The 23,504-nt window shown below is 30.2% G+C and overlaps 1 protein-coding gene across 1 annotated transcript in view; it reads left to right on the top strand.

Annotated features, from left to right (window-relative positions):
* Smp_154790 (putative homeobox protein) overlaps nt 1–23,504 on the top strand; it is a gene marked incomplete at both ends in the record, with an annotated part of 84,347 nt that overhangs the window by 3,857 nt on the left and 56,986 nt on the right. Inside the window, 4 exons of the mRNA XM_018794825.1 lie at nt 1,578–1,652; nt 8,455–8,529; nt 10,759–11,239; nt 17,925–18,057. Of these exons, the coding sequence (XP_018649198.1) occupies nt 1,578–1,652; nt 8,455–8,529; nt 10,759–11,239; nt 17,925–18,057 (764 nt within the window). The remainder of the gene's footprint in view (nt 1–1,577; nt 1,653–8,454; nt 8,530–10,758; nt 11,240–17,924; nt 18,058–23,504) is intronic.

Raw genomic sequence — 23,504 nt, 5'->3', positions numbered from 1 at the left:
GAGCCTTTGACCTACAAATCTGATCGTGAGGAGATGCAGTCCCATGGCAGTCGGTGACAAACAACTTGTTCATACGCCATTTGTTCCTTTATGATACTGGAGCACATGTGCACCATTGTTTCGGAATAAGGGTTTTCCAACTCCCCTAGGTGAACTTTCCGTGTCCATCAACCCAGTTAAGGCGCCAGACATTTGCTTTTTGTCCTCTCAAATTCGTAAACAACACCCCCGCCATGAGAAAGCAGTAAGTAGGACTTCCCTGGCAGAGGCTATATATTCACGTGGCCATGTAAGAGCATTTGGAGAGGGAGAGCGGACTCTCCCCACTCTTGGCCGTACCAGGGCATTGAATACAAACGATACTTCCTCCCATGAATCACAAATAGATGTTTACAATAAGGTATATTGGTTAAAGGACCATATATATATTTAAAAATCGCATATGTAAATATATTAAGAATACAGTTTGTTCTTAAATAACCACAGTAAGACTAATGATTAGTACAATATTACGAATTCACTAAGATGAAAGATTGGTATGAAGAGTTATAAGTGAAATAGATTACATCTGGTAGGGCAAAACAGATTTTATGTTTCTTCTTCTTCTTCTTGTTATTATTATTATTATAACTGGCCGATTAGACATTATTGTAGAGAAAGCTAATCAATCATATCTCACTTATCGCTTCTGTAGAAAGGACAGTCATCAAATTGTTCGTGTTTAAGTCACTTTTTGTAAATAAACAATAACATTGATTAGGCCACATTTGGTGAGTTTCAGAATTATACCTTATGAATCTGTATGTATATTTTTGATTGATTTTACTAGAATTCATAGTGCTGATATTAGTCAAAGTACAAGTAGGTGATTACTATAAAGAGGAAATTTTCCAGAAAGTATAAATCTCGTTACATTTTCCATATATATTTAACATATTCGCGAAATTGAAGCACTGAAGTATAGTCTAATTTGAAATTTTCAGAATACTAGATTTTGTTGTGAGTACTATTTTATATATACAGTATAGTATTGTTGTGGTTACGATATGTGAATTATCACTATCCACTTCGTTAGTTCCCAAAATTTAGCGTTAAACTCACCTTTAACCTCAATAGTAGTAGTAGTAGTAACTTGTACTTAATAGGTCGTAATCACTGGACAACCAGTCAATGTAATTTACGTCTATCTAGTCTCAGTTCTGTTCTTTATTGGTATAATAATAACAGATGTTCTATTTGAAAACAATGATTTATTTTAATTTGCCACAGAATGCGCTGATCAACTATGTTATCATTTCGCTATCCACCTTTAGTATTACGAGACGATTACTTCTAAACGATATTAACCGCTGGAAATTCACTTAGTACATTATAACTAATGTTATGATTAATAAAGCATATACATGTAGATTTGTTATTAAGCTTATATAAGTGAGAAATGTGTTGTTTTTAAATCGTTGTTTTGTTAAAGGCCTTGAAAATAGTTTTCGAATTATATGAGTCGTAATACTTAAGTTCATAAGGAATGTAATGGAAATCTGCTCACATATAGGCTCTATTACTTCTATCATTGTTAGATATTCAGGTTTACGTTATGTTACATTACAAAAACAGACAATTTATCAAAAGATTCAAAGTGAAATATTAATTAGGTAAGTACTTTAGAACAGCTGATTTCGAATTAAACGGTCTCTTAAATAAAGGAATGCAAACAGATTATGCCATAATATAGATTTTATTACACTGTAGCATTGTTTCCGTATTGCTAAGTACATTTCTAAGTATATTTTGTAATCTGAAACGAGAATGTTAATCAAGAGACCATGAAACCTACATGGATAGTCTTATAAAGTGTTAATAACATCTTGGAGTATAAAAGAAATGCTCGGAAATGATTATGAACAGAAAAAGGAAGATTACATTTCTGTAAGGTAATACCAAAGTTTTTATTATCAAAGAATGTTTGACTCATATGCAATTCATTGATATACATTCATTGATAAAAAATTTATGGGATACACACGTAATAACTAGTGACATAATCTGTAATTTCATAACGTTAATTAGTTTTGTTTATTTGATTTGTTCAACTTTTTAAGAATAAGAGAGTGTAATACTTTGTAATAGGTAGGATAGATTGGTTATTCTATTAACCTGGTAAAATAATTAGAATTGAGTCTAGTGAAAACGTTAAAAAAAAGATAATAAAGTGACAATGATTATCCAAACTTTTATTATATCTCAGATTGCATTTACATTAGTTAATTCCATAATTTATATCACAGTATAAGTATATAATCAAATGTATACTTCTTTTTATTAAACAGTTCAACTAATCTCTTTTCTTTAAATTACTTGGAAGTAAGCTAAGTTTTTATGAGATGATCGTCTTTATTGATTGTTTGAATATAAACTTGAAGATAGGTTGTAATTCCTCTCTACTCATTCTTAAAATATGTGAGATATTCATATCAATGTATATAGCTATGAAAAATGTATATTTAAACAAATTTTCCTCTTTACTATTCAGTGTTTTGATTTTGTTTAGTTAATTAATATTTTTAATATGTTGGTGCTTAATAGCAACGAAACAAAATGTATTTTAGTGTCGCATAGTTTAGTTTAATTGAAAATTCGATGCACAGATTTTAACCAATGTTAGAAACTACATATTACATAATGTATTACTTAAATAAGCATCCATTACGATGGTTGAGTATCATCATTCAGAAACATATTGTTTGTATACACTTATATATTCACTTCTGTATTAGTTTAATATTTGACACTATAAACATGCTGGTCATATGTTATATTTAAGTGTGAAAGAATTCACTATCTTACACACATAACTTATCTTTTTATTTAATCATTAAAATGAATCAATGTTTATATATTTCTTCATGTTACTGATGAAAATTAAAATATTCCTCTTTTTCTGGAAATGGCTGGTGTCAATATGATACAATTCATAGCAAAAAGCTGTACTTTCGAATGGTAGATATACGGACTAAACTGATCACTGATTGTTGTTATTTGAACTCTTTGAATATTCTCTGTATTTGCAAGTCGATCACATTTTACTTTCAACCGAAACTATAATAATGAGATGCGAGTACAACAGAGCTATTCTTATTCATATATTTATTAACTACATAACTCTTTTCCCCTTTATTTCCTCACTGTATCTTCACTTCATTTGTATAGTGTATTTTTTGATGCTCTATTTTACCTGGACTCATATCCTTTCAGTAAACAAATCGATATATTATCACAAGAACCAAAGGGTCCCAAACAGGACCAAACAGACGTAATGAAGTACAGTGTTAGTCGCCAGTAAAAAGTTGTTTACAAGAGATATATTTAGACTCACTTTGTTTAGATTATTCTAAATTTTTTTCGTAACTGAATATGTTTTACAGCATAGTAGTACTGTTGCAGACGACCAATTCATCGTTTAATACAGAATTACAGAATCTCTTAGTAAAATATAAGAACCATACATTGAATACTTTGCAAAATTCTATCATTTATCCTCCACATTCTGTATACTTCTTCCAAGTCACAATTCCTTTCTATTTCTGTTTTCTTCAAGTCGACTCTCATAACGCTCTGCTGCCATGCATTCCTCTTCTGATTGGTCTTACATACTACTTATGTCTATCGACATAAATAACATACACCATAGTATATTCTACATAAGTCAATTTAAAGGGCACAAAGTTTTTTTACATTATTAACGAATTTAGAATCGTGGACTGATAGTTTGAAAAATCAAATTCTAACTTATACATATACTACTTATCACTATACATAAAATATTGCTTTCATTTTTAATTCAATCAGATTTACTGTTTGATTTTGTTTTACTGATATCAGTGTACTATATCAGTGTATTCTGCCAGAAATGATAATGTCATGTAATATCAAATCATTTATATTACATGGCATCTAACAGGAAGTTAATAAATTATTGATGCTAAATGTAAAGCAATTTTAAAGACCATTGACTTTCGTAGTTAACATTATGAAATGACTTAAGTTAAACAAACACTGAATATCAGGAACCACTGGATAGCTATTTGGTCCATGAACAGGGATCTTCAGAATTTCCCACCCAAGATTTTATCGGTATGATGCAGTTACCTACCAAGTGAATTGAAAGATGTTTGAACAATATTTCGGACTGACTGAAGTTAGAAATGGAAATAATATAGTGGTAACCCAATTATCTAAAGTTTAAACGCTTTCTCTGAGACCCGAATGTTGTGGGTTAAATTCCCAATAGGATCTTAGATATACACTGCTGAGGATATCCGTACTTGAAAGAAACAGCTTTTCAGTGTCTCTTGATTTTCAGTCGCTTTCTAAGGTTAATTTGTGTTGTTAACTGTAATACTTCAGTTCATTTAATTGAATGATGTCTGAAGCAATATATTAACATTATGAGATTTCTATAAATATAAACAAAATAATCTACATAAGAATATCAAATCGTTTGAGTATTTTTCCCACTTACTTACTTACTTACCCTGTTACCCCTTGTGGAGGAGCATAGGCCGCTCACCAGCATTCTCCATCCAGCTCTGTCCTGGGTGATCCTTTCCAGTTGTTAATCATCTTTTTCATATCGGCTTCAACTTCCAGGCGTAATGTGTTCTTTGGCTTTCCTCTTTTCCAAGTTCCAAGTTAGGGCTTGCCTTGTAGTGCACATTGGTAATTCCCTTAATGCATATCCTATCCACTTCCAACGTCTTTTTCTAATTTCCTCTTCAGCTGGAAGCTGGTTTGCGGCAAAGAATTAACGAAAACTAAATGAATATTAAATAGTAGTATAATTTTTATTGTGGAAAATTTTAAAATTTGACTACTCTTAAGGAATGAATAAGTTTGTTGTATATATTTATACATATTTGAAGTAAATTCAGATGGTTTTAAGTTAGTCTGGTTGATTTTATCTTGTCATTCTAATTTTGTTTCCATATGACTCAAATTTCAAATAATGACTACTCTCTCCAATTATCTTCGTTATTAACCTCTTATTTAAAGTATAATTATTGTAAAATGTGATATAGCTTTGGAAATTCGTGTACTGATTATTCCTTATTAGTTTTCTGTACGTTGATCTTTGTTAGAAACTATTTAACATTCTGTTCAACAAGTCATTATGGAAGTGAACTTTCAAATTAATCTTTGCTTACATTATTTACTCAATCGACTGATGATAACTATTCAACTTAACCAGGGTGACAATCAAGTTACTTTCTTTGTCACACGATGAATATATTATCCATATATATTATAAATAAATGGGAATTATCGATCACTTGTTAAAGTACAATGTTCTCTTAATTGTTCATCCAACCGCTATTTGGATGATGGACCAGTAGTGAACCTACCGCTACACCATTAACTTGTTTATATAACTAATTATTACATTATAAACATATTTTTGGTGTAATTCCTTTAATTGAGATCATGAACCGATCGATGTCAGATGTAATTCCTTTAGATAGTTTTTTAGAAGATCAATTATTGTAAAATATTGTTCAAATTATCAATCATCATGGACGCCTGCATTGGAGATGTAAGAAAAAAACAATAATGGAATAATGACGAAAAAGCATTATTTATTTGATTGGTTATGACCTACTAATCCTTAATATAGCAATATAAGTTTCATTGAGAAAAGTCAAATATAAATAAAATAAAATCAAATCCATGATCCCGCCTCGCGAGATTCAAACCCAGGACATATCGGTCCCGTGCGCGAACGCCACACTTCTAGACCACTGAGCCGGCCAGCATCCAGATCTTGTTGAACTTTGCTAGTCACTACTTCTCACTAGAACTCCAAGAAATACCTCCTGATGCCAATCGTTAGTGAGTATATGTTAATTAATATCACAAGGGGTTTTTTGTAGATTTGTAAGATAGTTAAAATTACTATAATATCCACAAAAACCCCTTCTAAAATTATTTATAACGTCATTACTAATACATGTGAATATATCTTATAATTTATTAGCTTTAAGATGTTTCATCATAATGATACTTATTAGAATTACAAGTACAAAATTTATTGATATCTACCCAAAAAATGCATATGGTTGTTCATACTGAATATGTAATGCATCATTATTCAATTCATATTTTATTTCTTATAATGTGTACACCTATTTATATCTAATCGTAAGTAATCATAATCAACTATAAAATTGAACTAAGAAGGTAAATAATCAAATACTTACAAGAATGTAAAAAAATTTTGTTTTGATTGATTATCTAAATACAAGTATCCTTTATAATCATGTTAACTACAATCCAAATACTTTATCGAATGGATTGACTATTACAGTATTACTCTTCCATGTCAACTATGAAATCCAAATTTTTTTAATGATTTAAACAATAATATCTTGATTAAATGGTGGATAATAGTAGAAAAGAGGAAAACACAACTTTTAAGCTACTACAAACTGATTAATGAGAAAATCGTTAATTACTGGAACTTAATTGATTATAATTTTTATTATATATATTATATCCAATCAAATAGGTACCTATATGAAAAATTTAAATGACAAATTGAGATTTTTATAGTTGAAATCATGAGTCAATTGAGGTCAGACTACCATGGAAAACCTGGAAGCACTGGATAGTTGTTTTGTCCTACTGTGGGACTGACTCCTCAACAGTGCGCATCCACGACCCCACATCGCGAGATTTGAAACTAGGACCTATCAGTCTCGCGCCAGAGCACTTAACCGTGGATGCGCATTGTTGAAGAGTCCTACAATAGGACGAAACGACCATCCTGTGCTTCCAGGTTTTCCATGGTGGTCTAGCTTCAATTGACTCATGATCTTGACTCCATAAAATTGCATTATCTTTTAATGTGAAATACATAACAGTGAATTCTCATAATTTTTAACAGTATCGAGTAGTAGAAAGATTTTCAATGATATATTATAGTCCATCGGGTGATTACGCCACCAGGTGACCATCAACAATTTGGCCACTGTTGTCTGTCATATCCGTACAAATTACTTAAAAGGAAGAATCTTTTATCTGATAAGCTTTATCAGTAAAAGATTTATGGATAGGGAAAGTGCATCATCATAGTCTTGTTAAATTGATGGATGATAGTGAACTTGAATTTTAATAAGAACTAAGATTAATTTAATGAATACTAGGTTAAATGTATCATAACATTATGTATTCGAAGCTGTTTTGTTTTCATATAGTTTGTATATTAAACATTCTATTTACATGAAACAATTAATTAAAAATATTTTGACATTACTTCATTAAAAGTTCTTTGGCAATGCTTAGTTAAACAGATTCTCTTTTAATAACTAACCATAATAAATTATGGAATTTACAGAAATTATTTCTTTTTTTTATATGAACTGGGATTTGTAAGATATGTAAGTGAAGAAATGAAAACATAGAGATCACATGTTATGTGATCTATCATTAGTTCAAGTAAAAGAAGGTCAGTTTTGTATTGTACTAAAAGATATATATTAATGCTTAAAGATACAGGGTAAATTGACAGAACGCGTTTGAAGCGAACGGTACTGGGTTCGAGTTCCAGAGTGAACATCAACTCTGAGATTCAGGTACATCCAGCTGAGGAGTTTCAAACAGGATTCCATTGTTAGCCACTATCCGTCTTTGCTTAAAATGCTTGTGAATTAAGACGATATCGAGGCAATCCGCACAGGTTGCACATATACCACTAACAGACTGATCAATTGCAGTCCTAAACATCAATGGGAAGATTCAAGTAAACAATACTAAGTAAAGTTAATATTATTACGTTTAATTGTTTTGAAAAATCGTCACATAAACCTTTATGGATTAAAAATATATATTGGAAATTGTAATCAGTAGTAGATAATTGGATTACAGTAATTTAACTTTGTCATTAAAAAGTTCACTCTCCATCTGTTTCAAAATATTACCAAGTAAGTGGTAAATTGACATTGAAAACAATAACTGAAATTATTCGATGGCTCTTAAATACAATTCATAGTATAAAAACTATATTTAATGAATTTCTTTTCCTAATTGATAACAAAGCCATTAACCTGTGAATGTATGGCTCGAAATAAAATAATTAATACTAATCATGCCACCTACATGGTTAATCTCTGTCGACCACACTTGTGCTCTGGATCTCCGAGGATTCATTTCATAATGAGTCATTAGTTAGCCCAGGGTTATTATAAAGACGGGGAGTTTGCGCAGATCATTCGATAAGAAGTTACCCTTTATTGTTTACTTATATCATTTAGAGAACCACTGAAAACTCTATTGCACCATATAACCGTTTTTCAATGAAACTTAAATTCTGTACTTTGTACAACTTATTTACATGTCATTGAATTATTCATAATTAGATTAGTTAAAGTTCATAGTTCCTTCTCGTTTTTTTTTAACTTCCAGTTTTCCAATTGTTACCACATTACAACTTCAACAAAGTGATCCAGAACTAGAAGCTGACAAAAAGTTCATTATGAGGTTAGTTAATTTTCTTATTATTGTCCAATTTTTTACTTCACTAAATTAACTGAACATAAATTATCTATATTTCATTTTAAAATGATTAATTTTCAATGAAACATGTTGCCTATTAATTGAAGGACATTATGACTAGTATTTTTGTGATAACTCATAAAAAGTAAACAGCATAGTTATAGTAAACAAGAAGACGAGTGGTGACAATTGAATGTATTTCATCACAAAATTACAGAATATTTCAGTAAAATATGAGAACTATATAGTGTACAGTTAGTTTGCAAACTGTCAATCAATAGTCTCAATCTTAACCGTTCCTTCTGCAAATATCAGTCCATCGTCTCCGATCATTATTGTTCATGCATTTTCCTACCAATTGCTTTTCGTTCTCGTTCTTTCCTTATCAATATTCTGCTGAAATACATTCAATGCCCGACCACCATCACATACTACTTATGTGGATATAAGTAACCCAAACCACATAGTGACTACATCTATTTTGATAAATACTTAAACGTAATAATTTGACCTAAATTCAGTATTGAGATATGAATAATAAAAACTGTAGATAAATATGAAAACCTAGAATTTTTACATTTCATAACTGATCATTAGAATATTCGAAATTCTCAAATTTAGTCCCATCTTCAACAAGCTTAGATGAACTTATTATTTGTTATTAGTCAATATGATTTTGGTTATATGTTGTAAGAAAAGACAAAAACAAACAAACAATAGTGTAATGCAGTACGAAGGGTAATTAAAGCATTCGAATTCTAATTGTTACCAATTCAAATTCAATAGCGACTAACTTATCGTTTATTACTATATTCACTGATAATTACTTTATTATTCCGATTTACACTGAAGATAACATAAGATTTCATAAGACGATTGAAGGTACTTGAAACAAATGACAGAGAGATATAGTTATTTATTTAAAGAAATGATCCATTCACTGAACATTTGATTACTTATTTCAATTAATGACTTATTTAAATTTCGGTTAACATAATTAATCTTACTTGAAGAATTATTTAAAATCAGTGGACTATTCGACGACAAAAAAAATCACCTGTAGATAGTCCCAAGTCTAATAATTTATTTCCGGAGGAAAAAATTAAATTATGAATTTTAGTTTCTGGAATAAAAAGTATTAAAATTCCATGGAAATCCTTGATTTGATCTCAGGATTTCTTTGTACGAGCTCCTCTGTATAGATTGATTTATCTAGAGTTATATATCATCTATATGATGCTAACATATTAGCTATTATATTATGAGGGAAAAAACAGTTTTGTCATAGTAACATCACTAGACCACAATAGAACTTGATTGATTATTTGAATTTGAAGGGGTTTTTGTGGAGATTTTAGTAATTTTATATTGTTGAAATCATGAGTCAATTAAAGCTAGACCACCATGGAAAACCTGAAAGCATTGGATGGTCGTTTCTTCCTTTTGTGGGACTCCTCAACAGTGCGCATTCACGACCTCACCTCGCGAGATTCGAACCCAGGACCTATCAGTCTCGCGGGCGAGCACTTAACCGATAGACCATTAAGCCGGCATCTGATGGTGTTAATGTCTAACTTTGAATTTGATAAATAGTTTGAAATAACAGTTAAACGAACTAGGTTCATTCATACAATTATAATATTTAAAGAATTCGATTGTGTTAAATGACCGTGCGCAAACCTATGGGTTACCTATTTTTAACTGTAAAAATATTACAATCAACCTTTGTGTTTCTGACTTGCCTAGACCGAATACTTGTCATCACTAACTGTATATATCCCGCTCATACTTTTTTCCTCCTCTACTTGTTGAAAAAGAAAACGAGCGATAAATACAATGGAATTAATTTATCTTTGGCTCAATAGATTGGAAAAATAGTTGTTACAGATCGATTGCTGTGTAATTCTCCTATGATTGTAGATGGGTGGGTGATACTGACATTTCAAAAGATCTGTCTTTGAATAATTTTTCGATTTAATACATGATAGACAGAGATCTGTTATAATATTACACAAACGGTATTGATAATTCCTTACTCTATTAACATTTGTACCATTGAACAAGTGATTATTATTATAATTACCGCAGTTAATGATTTCCAGCATCAGAGTCATTGCTTGTTTAACTAATACCAATTAATAATGAAAATATAATTCAAATTTTCTTTTTTACAATATTCACAACGTATTGTTTAAATTTACAATCTTTTTGCAGTCATCCACTTTATCCTTTATTGGCTTTATTATTACAACAATGTGAATTGGCTACAGCTAGACCTGATTCACCGCCTCCATTAGATACTTTCAATACAGAATTAACTTCATACATTCAACATCGTATAGAATTACAACAACAAGCAGAAAGAGATGATAATAATGATGAAAGTGAAGATGAAAATGCGATGAATAAATTAAAATCAAATTCATTAAAACTGAATCGTGAAAAATTGAATAAAATCACTGAAAAATATAAAAGTACAGAAGATATCATAAACATCAATGATAATAATAATAATACTGTAAAAACTACTATTTCACCTAGATACAACATAAATCATTCATCAACTAATCAACTTTCAACAACAAATACAATAACACATACTACTAATACTATACCATCTAATAATACTACTAATAAAATGAATTCAGCAACAAACATACGAAATATTGGTGATTGTTTTTTACCTAGTAATAATGTAAATAATGATATATCTACAAATTCTGTATATAATAATACTACTAATAATAATGATAATGGTAGAAATCGTAAATCATTAAGATGTGATAAATCAATTAATCATAAAAATAATTCAAATTATGTACCGAATGATGATAATGATACTGATGTTGATGATGAATTGAGAAAATTAAATTGTACATTGAATGATGAAAGAAAATATCAATTTTTAAGTAATAATTCAGAATTAAATGAATTAGTAAGTAGTAAATAATGTTTGATTAAATTTTATTTTATAGATTAATTTCAATTAAAGTTTTAATTATTGAATAGTCTACTTGAGAATCAATTTATGTTTTGTCCTATTGTGAGATTTTGATGAAGTTTTGTCCTCTGAACTGGATGGTTTGGTCGTCAAGCTTACATCGTCCTTCTGAACGACATCAACTTCGGGGAGTGTTTGACACTTCACTTCTCCCCAAAGTTGTTGTCGTTCAGAAGGATGATGTAAGCTTGACGACCAAACCATCCAGCTCAGAGAACGAAACTCCATCAAAATCATCCACCTGAGCTACAAATCTTCTCCACTATATTGTGAGACTCCTCGACAGTGCTAATCCATGGCCGTCCAGTAATTCCAGGTTTTCTATGGTGGTCTAGCTTCATTTAACTCATGATCTCAACTATTAAAATTCATATTTATTAATTTATTTATTCGAGAAACAATGATAACATTAAGCGTGACAGATTTTAGAAACATATTTTCAAATTGATTCAGGTCATAATATAAGTGACTATGTATTTCTTCTATGTTACTATAATGAGTCGACAAATTTACAGGGAAACTTTCTTCAGTCCTCAATGAAAGATTTATATGGAATCTCTGGTTTATTTATTCAATACATGTTTTATGATTCAGACATTTTAACAACTTTCTAGGATCATTTCTTCACTGAACTAGTTTAACTAAGAGCTAATATTACATACGAGACTTAAACTGACGATAACAAGCTTAAAAGTTTGACATGTTACCACGACGCTATACAGTATGTAACGTACTCCCAGTAGAACTGAGGGTTGACTGATCTTATTTTCAAGTAATGAATCAGTTATCTTGTTGACAGGTGATAGGTAGAATGAAACTTACATCGAAGTTATCTTAACAAGCACCCACAACCACCTAATATATATATATATATATATATATATATATATATATATATATATATTATCTAGCAAACATTTGATATCTAAGTCTAAAATAATGTAATGAACTAAAGTTGAATGTTCACAGCTCACGATAACACTCTAATCGTGTCTCGTTCATTTTGATCCACACGTCTTTTATGTATGGATAAGTCGATATGTTAAGCAACGTTATCACTAAGACATAAGAAGAAATTGACAAATAAATAAAATGTCTTTTAACTGAGAGTTTTCATTAGTTTTCAACAATGTAAATAAACATACTTGGTATAAATTTTTAAGGGTTCTGCCAAAAATGTTTGTCAAGAATTGAACTTAGTTTAAAAAGACTCAATGAAAAATGAAAAGAACTGAACGGCAGTATTAGTTTATCAAATTCTTTTCTCCAATAATAGCTCCATCGATTAATCAGTAAATCAGAAGTGTATTAACTTTATTAAATGATATTGTGATAGATACTAAATAATCTATATTTATGGACAGTTTATGTACTGTAGTCGGTTTTAATCATTAAATTGATACTTACTTACAAAATAAACTATCAAAAAGGATATTTTATTAACAATCTATAGTAGCTCATAATGGTTATCTTAGTTACTCATCTGCAGTGTTTAATATTTTCATATTTCTTGATGAAAATTTTATTTGAATTAATAATTAATAACCTGGATGGAAGACATTAACACCGTTGGATGCCGGCCGGCTCAATGGTCTATCGGTTAACTGCTCTGGCGCGAGACTAGTAGGTCCTGGGTTCGAATCTCGCGAGTGCGGGATCGTGGATGCGCACTACTGAGGAGTCCCATAATAGAACGAAACGGCCGTCCAGTGATTCCAGGTTTTCCATGATGGTCTAGCTTTAATTGACTCATGATTTCAACTATAAAAATACTGAAATCTCCACAAACCCCCTTCTGAATTAACTATCTCACAAATAAATTTTCTGGTGTTAATGGGTTTATCTTGTTCTTGAAGTGTATCTAATGAAACCATATTGAATATGTGAAATTCCATTCAAATTACTTCATTCGACTCTACATTGTTAGTTAGAGCAGATGTTTTTAGTTTGCGTTTATTTAATTCTCTTGTATACTCATCATTTTTTGTGTTATTGTACTGTAGAAATAACGACAATATTGTCATAGATATATATCAAACTTGAGTTACAATTAAATACAAATGAAATCCATAACAAACGAATTCAGTAGTTTCAGTAAATCAAGTGAATTTAAACTGTTAATTCTATTTGATCTCTACTATATGTACAAAAGATAAATGAATACCCAAGGGATTCATTTATTAGCTGTAAAGCCAACTAGATACTATAAGTAAATAATTTTAACAAAACAATCATTAGTATCATGTACAAGAAACTAAATAATCAAATCTTAAATGAAGAAGTATCATTATTTAAGATTTGATTATGTAGTAATTTGTTAAAAATTCAGTCACTGGTTAAAGCCCTACAGTTATCTTAAGAGTACTGGTTGTTAAAGAGTTTCAAATTAAGAATAAATAGTACTATCTGATGATTGAGTTTATCCACGTTTTTCTATTCACTTTGTCTTATTCAATACCTTAGATCATCTTTTCATTTATTTAGTGGATAAACTGAGAACATCAGATTGTAATTTTTGTAAAAGATTTAATATCAAGCCCTAAAGTTTATTATATCTGTGTTTTTTTATCTGCCATGTCAGTCCACGATACAATCTCTATGTACACAGTAGATAGTTGCACACAACACCAAACGCTTGAAATAAAGTCGTTAATAAAAGTTATCAATAGCAATAACCTAATACGGGAATGGGAATGTGGCTGAAAGTACGATAAAGTTAATGAATATAAGAACGTTGCCGATAATCTCAGCCCCATCTGTTTTCTCGAAGCACTCAAACTTTCACCAGTACAAGAAGAAAACGAGTCTTAGTCCGATTGATATTTCATAGGTCAACTGTATGAACAAACAAAAGATGTTTGATGAATATCACTTTGCCAATATATATTAGTCAAGTATTGATTGCCTGCTTTGCTAAATATCCATTTACAATGGGAATTGCAAGATATATTTCCTCAATAAGGTTTGAATATTGTATTGTGTAATGCATAACTATATAAGCAATTAAAACGATAAATCACATTCTTAGAATAGATAGTCATAAATATAAACCAGAAAGTATGTATGTTACATAGTTAGATCATTTTACTTCAGTCAATGAAAATAATAAAATGTTTTAGATTTTTAAAACCGTCATTAATTTACGTACTACACACCTAAAAAAATTGAGTATTTTGTTACCACATCTCATAACGAGTACCCTTAATACAGGGGTCATCAGTAAGTGCAATTCTGTCAAATTGTTCAGTTGTTTACTGACGAAATCAAAGAGTACTTGTCTTTATTTCTAATATAATAAGCTAATGGAATATAGTTTTTGATTAAAAATCTAGCTTAGTTCATTTTTTCTCAGTAAATAACTGTTTAAGTGTCTATTATTACCATATTTAGTTGTTTAGTGAGTTCATGTTTTTTTTAATGGTTTACAATCAGTGGATCATCAATTGCTTGAAGGCTAGAAATGGTGACGACCATATTTCAAGACAGCAACTCAACAGAAACTTACCGACTGTATGAATCAAATGTTATCAGTTTATTTTCAGAATATAATCGGATATCTATATTAAATTAATCTCGATCTAAAAAACGGTGATATACTAGCATATATAGGCCTCTACCGCCTGCTTTTGTATTTATTCCTTCCTGTATGCTTTCTTCATTTCCCATATATAGTTCATTTACGTTATTTATAATGATGCAGAAATTATAGCAAACAGTCAAATAAGCGTTTATATACGAAAATGCGTGTCGAGACTCCAATGTCAATGACCTGTATGTTATCTAGGATTGTTGACTGCTTAGACATCTTGTAACCACTGATAATCCAACTAAGTACAATTAATATTTTTTTAAATATTTCATTTCGATATTCTATTGGAGAATATGAAATAAAGAATTCGTTTTGAAATACTAACACTACTGGAAGTACATTAAACGTATACGGTCAAACTGTTCATTTTCAGAGTGTTTAACATCTGAAAAACATTTTCCCTGAAACAATTGAAACACTGGCTTTTTTTCGTCTATTAATTTACACAATCCTGTAATTCACCCACGGAGATGCAGTATAGCAGTTAAAGTAATTGGAAGTTTGAAATAGCCTTCACGTATATCCGTTTAGGTATACTCCCATTAAAACCGATGACTCAATCTGAGTATATAAACACATAACTATTGAATTCCATTCTTTAGTTCAACCATAGATAAAATTTTCCCTTAAAATATTAATTTAGTAACCTCCATACATAAGCAGTAGAATCAAATATCTTCTTATCTCTGATATTTTGTTAAAACAGCGTATACATAAATGAAGTAGGTCTAATTAATTGTTGACCTACTTAGAGAAACCATTGATTCAATAAATAGATTACTAGTTTAACGCTCGAGAAAGTTGGTTAACAGGTGGTTTTATCTTTCAGTAATTTCAAATTCTGTTGTTTTTGTGAAAAAAACTGTGGAAGTATAGGTAATACTTTATAGTGACTGGTTATACATTATCACTAAGATGAAATATACTAATTGCACAGTTTATATTTTATATATGATGCACGATTATATAACATGAACTGGATATGTCTAACCTACTTGACACACTCCAATCCTTTAGAAAATTGCCATGTTAAAAAGTTTTGTTTAGTGGTTAATTCATTTAAATCTCAGCAAAGGGTTACTAGTTCAAATCATTCACCACATATTTCTATGCAAACAGCCGAATTGTATCACTAACCCTCAATCATAAAAGTATGGCTCAATCCTAATTAGACGAATATATATGAAAATCAAACATTAAATACTTTATTTTCACATCTTCCATCAATTGTCTTTCACATACTTCATAATTCCCCCAATTCTGTTATTATTCTAATTACTCTCTGTTTCCCTTTCTGTTCTCTTCAATTCAATTTTCTGCTATCAACCATTACATTTCCAAATGATACTAAATACTACTTAGATCTATCAGAATAAGTAGCATACACCATAATATAACCGTATATTTTTTAGCAGCTTGATATAATAGTGTTAAATTATTCGATAATAAAATCTTTAATGAATTATCATTTATCTCATAGAAGTGGTTTTTTTCTGGTTAGTGTTTCTTTTTAGCGGGTTAGTTTTCTACGGGATGGGGTAAGTAACCTCATGCCTAACCCTCCTCCTTTATCCGGGCTTGGAACCGGCACTAGCCCTCAGAAGGGCTACAGGCGGAGTTCATAAAAGTGTAACTATTAAAGCACATTTTGTATGTTTACATCATCTATTGATTAAATAATCATAGGTTATTGACAAATTAATTTAATGAAACCTGTAAGTTATTAAAAAATGAATAAATAATTTTCCTGTTTATTGATTTAAAACCAACATGTTTTTAAGAATGTGTACAATGATTCACGTAAACTAATGTAATGATGAGAATATATACTTCTAAGAGAGAAATAAGTAGTTATTTTAATTTGATAATTCTTAATACGATTATTAAAGTCTCACAATAGGACGAAACGGCCGTCCAGTGCTTCCAGGTTTTCCATAGTGGCCTAACTTCAATTGACTCATGATATGTACCATAAAGTTTGAGTTATTCAGCTTCTAAAAATTTTATATCTCTTATTTACAATTTTTAATAAGTAGTTGTAACCGTTGTAGTATAAGGGTATTTCACTCTATATTAAGTAACACTGTAATTGATGTACTTAAAGAAGAAATTGAAGTAAATGTTAATCATGTAATTGATGATCATTTTTTTGTTTTTAATATTAAAATATGATGGGAAAGATAAAGGTTGACTGATTTTATGACTAAAATCTACAGAAAAACCCCTTTCTGATATTAATTAACATATGCTCACTAACGATTGGCATCAAGAGGTATTTCTTGAGTTCTAGTGAGAAGTAGTGACTAGTGGAGTTCAACCAGGTCTGTTGTGAGATAGTAACTCACTGGTGGATGTGTCGCTCAATTTCGTGGATTAGTTGAAGTTAGACATTAACACTACTGGATGCCGACCGGCTCAATGGTCTAGCGACTAAACACTCGCGCGCGTGACACTGATAGGTCCTGGGTTCGAATCTCGCGATGTGGGATCATAGATGCGCACTGTCAAGGAGTCCCACAATAAGACGAATCGGTCGTCCAGTGCTTCCAGGTTTCCCCTGGTGGTCTAGCTTCAATTGACTCATGATCTCAACTATATAAAATCACTAAAATCACAAAATCCCCTTCTGAAAATAGAACTATTCATTTCATAAATGGATCAGTAAGGATCCAATTCATTCATAATTGTTATGATTTAAAACATTATTAACTATAAATTATGATTAAAAGTAATATATTATGCTTCATCATATATTTTACATTTTTTATTAAATTCCTTTTTTTATTATAGATAGTCAAAGCTATCCAAGTATTACGTATACATTTATTGGAATTACATAAAGTGAATGAATTATGTAAAGATTTTTGTTCCCGGTATATTTATAGTTTAAAATCAAAATTTCAATCAGATCCACTTATTCATGGTAAGTAATATTTTAATATAACAAATTGAATACGAGTTATTTTAACTTTCCTTGAGAAAATATGTTTAATTTCATTGTTGTAATAAAAGGTGGAACATATCAATGTAATTAGGATATTCTAGTTTGAAATGGATAGTCTTGTTTAGTTTCAATTATTGGTATGAAGGTAAAATTAAATGTTTCATCAATTTGCTAAAAGTATTGCATTTTATTCTGAATGGCTGTTAATCGTAAACATAAGTCAATGTCATTGGATATCTGAGGGATAATACTGGCATTAATCTATGGAATCACTGATCGTTGAGCTAAGCTGTGTGCATAGGTTCAAATTACCTGGATCTCTTCAGCAGTGCTCACCCACTGGCACGCCAGTAATCAAACCCAGGACTTAAAGATTCAAAGGTGAACGAGTGACCACTAGAACCGCTAGGTTGTTTGCCAGTAGTACAACTTCTACTTGAATCTATTCCGTAATACGGCATAAAAATCATCCAAGACCACTGATAATAATTGTTTCACTCCGGGTATATTTGAACTCTATTAGTCACAGTTATGATGAACACAATCTACAAGTTATATCAATCTCTACAAAAATCCTTCAAGTATTCACGCAATCGCTTGGAAATCAATAAACTTGAAATTTATCACAAATCTAATTGAATCGCATCTATATCATTTTTTTTAAAATAATGCGTTCATCTGTATCGAATTTTTTAAACGTGTACTGATTGACAAGTTCTGAACATTTATCGCATACATTCCTATCAAAATAGAAACCGGAAAATGACTTACAAAGTTTCTGAGTATTTCACTGCTATGCAGATAAATGTAACCCTTCTGAATTAATATATCTAGTTTTGAAAATCAATTATTAACGATTCTGTAGGTAGGTCTTTCAGTCAATATTGGTAATGTAACTTCCTTTTGAACAAGTTAAGTTTTGGTTGCTCTCTCTAGTTTATTTTTTTCGTTTTTGTGTTGTCTCTCCTGATTATTATTTAGTTTACTGCCTTCATATTTGTTATCACTCCATCCGAAATTTATGCAAATATAATAACTGTTAATTGAATGCAATCATTTACAAGTTCGACACAAGTTTCATGCTAGTTGGAGCTCTTCAGCAAGACTTCCTAGTAATATTGAGAAACCCGATAATCAGTGGAAATTCAGATCCATATTGACAGTTATTACGGTTAGAAGAGTTATCATTGAGCCATTTGATTCGAATTGTCTGTACTAATTGATCACTTATTAATATTCCATGTTATGGTTAGTCATAAGTGGTGATCAAATTCTGCTTACTGCATTTTAATATAATCAATAGATTCAGAAGTTTAAGACTGATTCCTATTGGCTTGTTTTGATACTTGGTAGTTGGAGGTAAACTCCACGAAATTCCTAAATTAGATTATCTTTTATAATAAGCAATTATTATTAACAATATATTTATTCTATAGACTCTAAGTTATTTCAATCATCTTCTGCTACATACTACTTCATCTAAACACCTTTCGGTTATTATTATTATTTTTCCATCTGTCATGTTAACTTGAACAGTATTACCATGTTATTATTTCCTGTGAATAACTTTCTCAACAAATTGAATACTAAAAAAAAAGTCAAAATAAATGTCAAGTTACCTACAAATTGTACTTGATACGTATGTGTGATGGATTCATTTAATCAGGTAGTAGTATTATTAAGAACTTATTCAGATTTGTTATTCTATTGTTTTTTTTATACAGAATAAAGTTACATTTATTCTTTAGAATTTCTCAATTTTTTGGAGAAAAAAAAGGTTTTCATGTGGGTACACATTGTTGATAATTCAGTAATCCAAATTAATTTAAGTCAAGTGGAAATTACTACTACTATTATTACTATTACTACTACTACTGCTAGAATAATAATAATAATAATAGTTATTATTTTCTGAGAAGCGAACGCCGACACATATACTCTTCGTCTATATGTCTATCCAAATGTGTCTATATGCATGTGTGTCATAATTTTTAACTCACACTTTTAAATATATTTATTTCATGTTTGAAACAGTATGTATTTCCGCCATCACTTTCATACAATATTAGATTATTATTTTACTTTTTTAATTTTTAACTTTATTCATGCTGATGTTGTTGTTCGTGATAGTGGCACTGGTACTATAGTATATTTGAGGGAGGGCCATGAAAAAAAATAATAAATAGACGATTGAATGTATAGAAGGACGGATGAACGAAGTTGACTGACTGACTGAGTCAGTGACTGTTTAACTGAATAACTGGATGAATATAATATTTTGAATTGACTGGGCGGATAAAGTATAAAACGGAAGCCGATTTCACAACGAGGACAAGACCTTAACTATAGACAAAACTATTATCATCATTATTGTTGCCATTATTAATATATTGACAAATACTAATATTAGCAACATAAGAACTAGTAGCCTGTTTCCATGACATTTTTCTTTTCCGGCTTTCTTCTTTTAATATGTTATCAAGTATACAAATTTTAATTCTTATTGGAAATGAAAACACATAATAGTAAACTACTGGATGAAAAATCCGATTATGCATAGGAAATCAATGATCAATAATAACTTAATCAATAAGAAAAGGTAAATTATAAGCTTAAGTATTCCGTAAATATTTACAGTTTATGAAATTAATGAACTAGTGTTTCGTTTCTTAATCATCGACCTTCGTCAATCTTTTTGAGAAAATCAATATTCGCTCCAAATTTCACCAAATTATTTGAACTAAAACACTGAATTTCATGAGAACAGGACTTACGGGTTTGTCCTAAGTAACAAATTAAGGATTCAAACTTTTATTACTAGACCAGATTGATAGTAAAATTTTAATTTTATTGAGTCCTGTCAACCACATTTAATTTACTCAGTTCTGTTGCTTATATGAACCAGAAAACACAGATACGTATTAATTAAGATCATTTAGTCTTTTTTAATTAGTGATCTGAATGTTAAGCCCCACTTGAAATTCATGAATGTCCTTGGTTCGATCCCCGACAGACACCTACTTCTGAGGGGTCCAAAATTATGACGAAACAGATAACCGCTACTTTCTAATTTTTAGTAACTGTTTTGATATAATCATACGAAGATGTAGAGTATAAAGTACTATAATTATCATAAACCCTCTATATTGAATAGATTTGAATATGAAATGAAAGTTATTAGTTCTATGTCTGTCTAAGATACATTTAAATGAGAAAATCTTATGTATATTAAAATAATAAAGATGATGTAATTAAGATAAACTATAGTTGGTTCATATAATTCGTTTCGATATAGAAAATACTAAGGAGATGATTAAAAAATAATAACAAAGAAATAGTTATATAGACACAACGATATATGCACTCCCTCTCTCACTTTCATTTCATTCACTATCCGTCTTGCTTTCAATTCTAAGCATAAAAGAGAAAACTAGTGAATTACTTAGTAAATCACTGAACAACTGATTGAAATGTAAAACAATACTAGAATACTAGGATCATTATGATTGACAAGGAAGAAGAGTATCATGATTGACATACAAGTGTGTATTTTTTTCGGACAAATTACTTTTACTGCATATATATGAAGTTTATGCACGCGATTATGCCTACTCTGTCGTTATAAGCATTTGTATATTTTCAAAAATCAGTATGTATATTACTTATGTTTATAAGTATATAGATTGTATATTTATGTAAATGCTAATAGATACGTAAAGTATCAAATAATGGACAAAATAGTAATCAGTAATATATTGGATTTGAGGTAAAATATACACACCCGTAAATTTGTATACGTACAAATATACATGAAAATAGTAATGAAATGAAATGTGTAACTTTTGATAAACAGACAAGAAAAAATTTTTTCTTTTCAATTTCTTTAATATATCTTAATAGAAAATTCTATTCGGCTTGAAAATAATATCCATTTCCATTAGGACTGTCTTGAATAAATCAAAAAATAGACTGTATGAATATAGTAATTTATAGCGTATACCTCCATTCAGTCTTGGCTTATTGGATCTCGCTCCCTTGTTTTCTTTTTTAAATAGAGAAGTATGCTATAATTAGAAAACGTTGTCATAGTTACTTATGTAACTCAATGATAATAATATTATATAATGCTCGTGGTGAATGAACACTAATATATCTCATGTATGGGCTAGATATGTGATACAGGAAGTTATATAGGTTAAATATGAATCAAGAAATTCTTTAATTTTTATTTGAGAAAACTAACCATTGAAATGCTGTACTGATCTTGTATGTTGCATGTTTTTTTTAACTTCGGAAATGATCGAAACAAATAAAAGGGGTTTCGGTTTTAAAACATACTTTCAGTTTATCAATTTATGTAATAATCAGTCATTTTTTCAAAGTTCTATCTAACATTGGATTATAGTTTGCTTGAGAATGATAAGAACTTCTGTACAACACGACAATAGGCAGGAGTAAGGTACTTAAAACGCAAGGAGTTATGAAGTATGTACATAAAAGATAGAACGGCTGGTCGGATTGAGATGATTCTTGTTTTATATTAACGCCCACGCTCTCGCAAATAATCTAAAACAAACATCATAAAAATCCGTCCAGTGGTTTCGGAGATACAACGATTTTCATAGAACGGCTGGTCGGATTGAGATGATTCTTGTTTTATATTAACGCCCACGCTCTCGCAAATAATCTAAAACAAACATCATAAAAATCCGTCCAGTGGTTTCGGAGATACAACGATTTTCATAGAACGGCTGGTCGGATTGAGATGATTCTTGTTTTATATTAACGCCCACGCTCTCGCAAATAATCTAAAACAAACATCATAAAAATCCGTCCAGTGGTTTCGGAGATACAACGATTTTCATAGAACGGCTGGTCGGATTGAGATGATTCTTGTTTTATATTAACGCCCACGCTCTCGCAAATAATTTAAAACAAACATCATAAAAATCCGTCCAGTGGTTTCGGAGATACAACGATTTTCATAGAACGGCTGGTTGGATTGAGATGAGAAATTGAGGTGATAGTAGGGATTATAACAAGTCGCAGTTGCAACTTAACTTTCAATGTTTGTTTCGCTCAAGATTTTGGCTACCTTTTTACTTATACTGGTTTTGCTTTTATATACGGTAGATGATCGTGACACAGTAAAGTACTGTAACATTTCCTCTAAGTTCTACATTATAAGCTTAACTGTTTCTTAAATGAAATATAATGGTGGTTTTATGCTCGAGAGATGTTCACTTTGAAAAAAATGAATGATAAATGGAACTTATAGAATACTTTATTTACTTGTGAACAAATAGGTATGTTAAAATTATGCATCCAGGTTGTGGAACCACATTGTGTCCACTTTTGTTATCAGGTTTAAAATCACAATCAGAAATCAATCTGCCAGTGATGTCAAAATTTATCGAATGAAATAG

The sequence above is a fragment of the Schistosoma mansoni genome, chromosome 1 (assembly GCF_000237925.1).
Source record: "Schistosoma mansoni strain Puerto Rico chromosome 1, complete genome".
NCBI classification, from domain to species: domain Eukaryota; kingdom Metazoa; phylum Platyhelminthes; class Trematoda; order Strigeidida; family Schistosomatidae; genus Schistosoma; species Schistosoma mansoni.
Note: the sequence above shows the minus strand (reverse complement) of the source record. Positions and strands in the feature narration are given on the sequence as shown.